Consider the following 7,806-nt stretch of genomic DNA (forward strand, 5'->3'; position numbering starts at 1 on the left):
TGTTTCTCCTTTTTTTTGTTGTTTTGTCTTTTTGTATTTCCTTCCTTTTACTTATTTTCTCTTCTGTTTTGGCTAATTGTTTGGGCACCAAATGAGTTTTGTAAAATATGAGCGTTGGCCCACAATTCACAACACAATATACCCTACCACCAAAAACTAGTTTGGGGTAATTATCATTTCATATTTATTTTATTTATTAATAAAAAGGTTAGTAAATAATGTTTTCAGCCACTGTTTGAGGTTGTTTAAGTCACTTATCAAATTTCAATAATGTTGTTTACAATTTTATCATAGCCTCTTTATCCACTATTTATTGAACATTTTAGCTTTAATATTTGAAAAACTTTTATTGTTTGCTTGATTTTGATTTTGAATTTGAATCGGTTTCGTGCTAACGCGAGATTACTAACAGTAATCAAAGTGACGTGGCATCGTTAACGTGGGATTACTGTAGCCTAATTATCCGGGCGTCACAATGTGTCTTTGTTAATTCCCATCTACATGAGAATTAGCAAATCTGCAAAACATAATGTTGTTATTTCACTCCATACTATGCGGTTGTCAAAAAATAACAGAGACTTATTTCTATGTAATGCACAGGTAATAATTGCTATTCTTAATCATGACCATGTTTGATTGAGTCCATCATGTAGTCTAAATTCCAGATTTCCTTGTTATAGTCATGCAACCACAAACTATTCTGTGTAATGAAATTTGTATATACGTGGATTCTTAGACATGACCGACAATAAGTTCATTACCAGTAGAATTCTGGATGGGCAAAATCGTGAAAACTAGAAAGAAAGGAACCTATTTTTATTTCCGCATGGTTAGTGTCGTTTATGTTTCGTTCAACATAATTTTTTTGCGCTCCCGCGTAAATAAACAAACTTTTGTGCTCTAAAAGGACAAGTTGTTGAGTAGCTTCCTTCATGAAAATTTGTATACACCCAAAGGAATTGCGTGAGCAAGTCCTTGCACTTAGCATCTTCACAAGAATTGAGACCATTACTTTCCCTTCTATGATTGACGTTCTAATATGGCGGAGTTAGCGCAACACAATACTGTTGCTTATATGGTAGAGTACTAGATTCAATGTATCATCCATGGGAGGCGTTACCTTACTTTTCAAAAAAAAAAAAAAACTATGAGAGCTGCGTGTTGTACAGTTCTCACCTTGTCAATGTATTATCAAATATGTGCAACTGTGTCTCACGTTAGGAGTTCTCATTGGTGTTACATGTTACCTTTGCAGGATGGAGATAGAGGCAGATCACATTGGAATGCTGCTACTTGCTGCAGCTGGTTTCGATCCACACATAGCCATTGCAGTCGAAGAGAAGCTAGGAAAGATGTCAAGAAAATCAGAATTGGAAAACTACCTCTCCACTCACCCTTCAGGTAAGAAAAGAGTGCAGTCCTTGTCGCAGGACAAAGTCTTGAAGGAAGCGATGGAATTATACAGGGAAGCTAGTCCCGTCAAAGAAGCTGAACGTTTCTCCATTCCTGACCCCTTCGATATTAGGGGCAGGCGAAGCCATAGTTGGAAATGGTAGATGTGCAATTTTGCATTGTTGTGCTCCTTGTGTATGATCAGGTCGTGTACTTGTCTATGTATTGCACTTGACTGGGATGCATTTGCACTCCTAACTCCTTGTCTCCATGGACACTCCTTATGGCTTATGTCGCTGGCATCACTACATGAGCATGTCATACTAGAGAGGACATCAAGGGAGACAGTAGGCACTAGGCAATAGACCAGAAATCCATAATCTCCTCACTCGGACCATGGCAGGAAGATGCTTCTCCACGCCAGTTGCGTTCTTCTCCATCGGTATTAATCTCTTGAGTCCACAATGTGTGCGCGGATGCAAATGGAGCTATTTAGGCAACAAACTAAATAAACTCAATCATATATTTAATCGTTTTCTGTAAGTGCAGCCCTTTTCTAGAGTGAAGGCTCGAAACGAGCCCTACTTTGAATAAGCAAAGCCAAAAATCTGCCAGAAGAAGATTACAACTCTCGTCATCTTCATGGCTCTGTCTGACACAGTGACACCCTCCTCCATCTTTGAAGGGGGCTCCATGCCCCCTCATTCTGGCACGAAGGGTGTTGATCCATCGAAAGATGGAGACACTCACCGAAGAGCTAAGAAGTGAACCGGCGCCATTCCCATATGAAAGATGAAGCTAGATCACCAATTAATGAGGAGGTATATGTAGCACAACCACCGGTTTTTGAGGATCCCAATCACGCCAAACATGTCTATAAACTTCATAAGGCACTATATAGTCTAAATCAAGCCCCTAGAGAGCTTGGTCTGATTGCCTTAGTTCATTTCTCGTCTTGCACTAAATCAAAATATTTTGGTGTGATTGTTGGATATTCGGGATGCCTCCTTTGATTTCATAAGGAGGCATTCTTGGTATGATTTTGGACTTCCCGGCTTTCATTTCATACCTCAAACTTTGGGCTTTGGTACCCTAAGGATGCATCCTTTGATTTCGTTGGATATTTGGATTTAGATCATAGATAGGAAGTCCACCTACAAAACTTCGTATCAACCTCCGCCGTCGAAGTCTGGTATATTGCTGCAGTAGTTGTTGCACTCAGTTTTTATGGATAAGGCAGACTTTGAGAGATTTTGGTGTGATTACTAATCATGTGAGTCTGTGGCTGGTGCTATGAATGAGTGAATTACAAAAAACAACCATATTTTAAGTTCACATCTGAATTTGCCACCACATTCCTTAGGCGCCCCAAAAATCTACCAGTTTCCTTGCTAATTTTTTTAATAAACACTAATAATCGATTTGGATGATTTAATCCGATCTCTGACAGAAAGGACCCGCCTGTAAGCGCTGACATGGCACCAAAAGTCAAATAAAACATGTTGATTGTTAAATTAGACAGAGGGCCCACTGGTCAGGAACCCCTCCCCCACGATCCCACGAGCTCTACATCTGGAGCCGCCCGTGTGTCCTCGACCAGATGGCCGGCGCCGCCCAGCGACCTCTCCTCATGTGCTCCGCCCCTCACGTCTTCTCCCTCTTGGCGTCGGCGAGATCCACCGCCCCACGTCCCATCACACACAACCACATACCGGATCCCGTGATGCAACCCCTCCCCTGCCCCGACGATATGTCTCCCCCTCGCCGGCGTGCGACGAGCCTGTCCCCAGCTCCGATCTCTTCGCGTGCGGCGGTGTTGCGGTTCCTGATCGAGGCTTGGGTGCCCGCCGAGGAGCAACCTTGCGTGCTGCGGCCGCCGAGCTCTTGGGCCGGGGCGCCGTGACCAGGGAAGCCCTCCTGTGGCTGCCCTTCTCCCCCAGGCCACCGGCGTGGCTGTCGGAGTTGCTTTTCGAGCCCCTCTATCGACTCCTATCTTCCCTCCGACGGTGATTGTGCTCACAGGCACAACAACCTCCCTGCAAGGGCTCCATTGTAATCTAATTTTGTTTCTAGGGTGATTTTTGCAATTTTTCAGGGACCCTTTTGTTAGTTCAGCTGATGACTCGTGGACCCTTTCTAGGGTGTTGACTATTTTATGCCATGTCACTGCTTATAGGCGGGCCCTTTATGTCAGAAATAGGATTAAATCACCCCAAATCGATCATTAGTGTTTATTGAGAATATTAGCAAGGGAACTGGTTGATTTTTGGGGCGCCCAAGGAATATGGTGGTAAATTCGGATGTGAACTTGAAATGTGGTGGTTTTTTTGTAATTCACTCTGCTATGAATGATAGTGGCCGTGGGTGAAGTCGGTGCCGAGTGCTGAGAGGTGTGAGTCGAGCGAGAGCAGCGCCCCAGGGAAGTGATCGGTGAGGGCGATTCAGGGAGGGCAGAGCAAGCATTGCGAAAGATGAGGTTGGAAGGAGGCGGTTGCGTGTGTGTGTGTGTGTGACGTCTGTGGAGAGGAACGATAGTAAGTCTACCGTTTGATGATCGAACGGCTCAGGAGGGAGCTGATCCTGGGCTAGTATCGGTCGACTGCCGTGTAGCAGCATCCTTCAACAGTTCTTAAAAAAACAATTGCTCTTTGACAAAAACTACTTGCCTCTTTTTTCAAGAGAGTTCACCTCATCAGTTCTTCTCTCAAGAAAAAAGAATGACCTCATCAGTTAGAAGTTGGCACAACCTAGCTACGGAAAAGAACTTAACTAACCGCAGGATTCGCACGGCCGGCCGGAGCAGGTGTTGACTCTGGAAACTTTTGTCCTGCAGAATTCTGAACCGAAACACCGAAAAGGACTTGCTACTCTCGCCGTTGAATCTCTAACGATCGTATATAGTTAGTGCCAACCACTCCACTCCTATCGCAAAAGTAACTCGTCAACAATTTGTGCACTCCAAACTATCGTCCATCTCTCCTTTTCGGCCTTGCTTTCTCTGAAGATGTTGCAAAATATGTCCACACGTTGGAACTTGTGAGGACACGTAGCCATCCTAACCAAACCGATTCCGTCCGATCTTGTTGTCTTCTCATAATTCCATTCTTTAGTTCCTCCAGTCTAGTCACAGTCTTACTACCATAGTCCATAGCCTGCCTAACCGCCCACATGCATCACTCTCTCCCATGACCAAAACTAGGTATAAGAAGGAAATGCAAGAACAATTGCACATTGAGCGTTGCTCAGACGATTAGGTTTCTTGCGGTAGAATCAACTCAATGGGTTTAAGTCATATACTTGCCATGAGTGTTCTTTTTAAAATTAATCGGCTCGGTCTTTTGAAGGTGCTCATAGAAATAAGCGTGCGTGCGTATAGATGAGGCGTCGGTAGCCGATCAAGGGATGAAAGTAGAGACAGCTTCAACGATGAGTTTGCACAATGTGATGAAGACACAATATCTTTGATCAGGCTATGTCGACGCATGCATATGTTGTGTCCTTATTGAAGGTGGTGGATCGAAGCTCGACTTTGAGGATAGAAATCACAAGACCGACCTATGTTGCACTTGTCACCATCGACGCAACATTTTCTTATTGAAGGCTTAGCCTAGTACTTCCTTCGTAAAGTAATATAAAAGCGTTTAGATTACTATTTTAGTGATCTAAACGCTCTTATATTAGTTTACAGAGGGAGTAGCTGTGTATTTTTGTTTGCTTCTGTTTTTTATCAGTCAGTGGTTAATTGGTGGAGCTACTGTCGTGATTGTTTGGTTGCTGGATTTTTTTTAATAATACATGGTTGTATGCATCATTCGATTCGATGCAAAGCCCGGGGTTATCCACCTTTATGAAGAAGAAAAATCTGCATTTTTCTCGAAAGTAAGAACAATTAAACCTCAGCATTGACAGAATCCAAACTTATTTGATCACCCTCGTATGGAGGAGTCCTATTACTACTAGATAGAAACATCGAGATAATGATCCATACAAGTCACTCGCGCCAACTACTACGAAACCAACCAATCATATCACATCAAGAAGCACAGGCAACCACTCTCGTTCCAAACTAGCGTGTGCGTGGCCGTCAGAAGAAAACGTAGAACGATCGACGAAACTTTCCAACATCGAATCATCGGAGGATCAGAAGAGGGCGAGCTTGAGGAGGACGCCGGCGGTGGCCGCGAGGACGGGGCCGGCCTCCATGCGCACGCGGGAGCCGCCGGACCCGGACGGGGTGGTGGGCGGCGTCCCCGCCGCGGGGGTACCGGGGCTGGAGTCGCCGGCGGTGACGGCTAGCTTCATGCCGGCGGCGCAGTGGGTGCCGATGGTGCAGATGTAGTAGTTCGCGCCGGCTTTGAGGGTCATGGTGGTGGCGCCGCTGTTGTCACCGTTGGCGTTGCTGGAGCAGGCGTCGTACTCGCTCTTGGTGACTTCGGTCACTGTGTGGGCCTGGCTCGCGTAGTTGAACACTGAGAAAACAGAGAGCAGAAAATATTAGGCCACGATCCGTGAACAAACTGAGAGTCAACCACCTAGCCATCATCAGCTAGCTGCTCTATCATCTAAAATCATTGTGTAGAAATAGGAGTGCTGACGACTCACCGAGCTTGTCTCCGACCGCGAAGGTCTTGCCGCTGGCCCAGGTGGCGTAGTTGGCGCCGGTCGTCCACCCTTGCCCATCTCCGACGGTGAACGTGGCCGCGGAGGCCGCCGCAGCGCAGCCAAGGACAACAAGGAGCGCGATCAGCGCGGAGGACGAGGCCATGGTCGAAGTGAAGGCTCGGAGTTAGCTGTATGGAGTAGATGAAGGAGCTAAGCGTGGCTATCGATCGATGTCTCTCGCTACTAACTGGATTGCGCGATTGACGGGGAAGCTTGGACGGTCGTTTTATAGAGCCATATGGGTCACGTGCTTGTCACGGGATCAAGAGGCCACCCGGCCGACTAAGTTGGTCAGCGTTTGTGTTACTTTTCGATCCATTTTCTACATAACTTTTCCCTTGAAAAAGGACTCAGATATGTTGATCAAAGCTGCAGGATAAATTCCCCTGTAATAATAAAGGACGTGTCTAGTGGGCGGCCGGCTGCCCACTAGTGCAACCAAGCGGCCGGCTAAAAAGGAAAACCCCTGTCCCTCATGAAACAGAAAAGGAAGGACCCATCAAACCGACCGATCGACCGGCCACCAAACAAACCGATCGAGCGGCCACCAAACAGAAAACGCCCCACGTGGCCAGCTGTCCCCAGCTCGCACCCACGCCCCCGCTCGCCCCCACGCCTCAGCCCCTCCCACGCTGCCTTCTTCTTCTTCTCCACGCCAGAAGCAAATCCAACAGAATCGCCCCCAGCCCTTCTTCCTCCTCCTACACAGCCGCCATGGGAGCCCCAAAGTAGGAGTTGCTTCAAAAAAGAAGATCTAAAGGACAGGGTGGACAGAGCCATACCAGGCAGTAAGATCAAGTAGGTAAGCTCCCTCTGCCCCTCTTCACTTCCCTCCTTTCTTCTACTGCATAGGCATATGTAAACCCCCTTCTTCATGGATCTAGAACAAATCCATGAAGAAGCTGCTTCAAAAAAGAGGTGAATCTGGCACATCACACCAGCCTACTTGATGTTACTGCTGGATGTGTTAAACATACCAAAAACTACTTGATGCATGCCAAACAAGTTTCTACCACCTGGATGTGTTAAACAGGCAAACTAAAAACAAGTTCTCTGGCCAATTAAAACATGATTAAAGCCAACTCAACAAAGCATTGTAGCCAAAAACTAAACATGCATTCTACCAACTTGTAGTTATTGCTTGCAAAATGAACAAAAAATTGACTGCCCAATAGATATGTGCAACGAAAAATTCATAAATATGCAACTGAACATGCATCCCAGTCAACTGAACCTATATTCTGGCAACTCGGCATGCATGCTAGCCAAATCACAAACATGCATTGTACCCCACGTGTTTTCTGGCCAACTAAAAAACATGTATCCTGGCCAACTAAACATGTATCCTGGCCAAGTAAACATGTATATTTGGCAATACATGTTTGTGAGTGAACTCTTTAGAAAAACTGTAGTATATGTGCAAATAAAAAACATGTTTTCTGGCCAACTAAACATGCATGTTGGCCAAAAACTGAGAAAATGTATCCTGGCCAACTGAGACATCTATTCTAGCCAACTGAATGCATTAACTGTCCAACTAAACATGCATGTTGGCCAAAAACTGAAATAAATGCAACCTGGCCAGCTGAGACATCTATTCTATCCAACTAAAAACATTGAATGTCCAACTGAATATGTATGCTGGCCAAGTGGAAAAATGCATCCTGGCAATTGAGACGCCTATTCTAGCGAAAACCAGAAATCTGTAGTGCAACGGGAAAAACACAAGAACTTTTGTTCATGGCTAATGAA

The 7,806-nt window shown here is 45.5% G+C and overlaps 2 protein-coding genes across 2 annotated transcripts in view; one reads left to right on the forward strand and one right to left on the reverse strand.

Moving 5' to 3' along the window:
* LOC123130942 (mitochondrial metalloendopeptidase OMA1-like) overlaps positions 1-1,697 on the forward strand; it is a 19,618-nt gene extending 17,921 nt beyond the window's left edge. Inside the window, exon 3 of the mRNA XM_044550730.1 lies at positions 1,256-1,697. Coding sequence (XP_044406665.1) covers positions 1,256-1,556 — 301 coding nt within the window. The 3' untranslated portion in view covers positions 1,557-1,697. The remainder of the gene's footprint in view (positions 1-1,255) is intronic.
* A 3,597-nt stretch (positions 1,698-5,294) lies between these two features.
* On the reverse strand, positions 5,295-6,254 carry LOC123130943 (blue copper protein). The gene is made up of 2 exons (XM_044550732.1): positions 5,995-6,254; positions 5,295-5,861 (listed from the first exon to the last, which is right to left on the reverse strand). The coding sequence occupies exons 1-2, from the start codon at positions 6,155-6,157 to the stop codon at positions 5,533-5,535; spliced, it is 492 nt and encodes a 163-aa protein (XP_044406667.1). The 5' UTR covers positions 6,158-6,254; the 3' UTR covers positions 5,295-5,532.
* Between the last annotated feature and the right edge of the window lie 1,552 nt (positions 6,255-7,806).

The sequence above is a fragment of the Triticum aestivum genome, chromosome 6A (assembly GCF_018294505.1).
Source record: "Triticum aestivum cultivar Chinese Spring chromosome 6A, IWGSC CS RefSeq v2.1, whole genome shotgun sequence".
NCBI lineage: Eukaryota > Viridiplantae > Streptophyta > Magnoliopsida > Poales > Poaceae > Triticum > Triticum aestivum.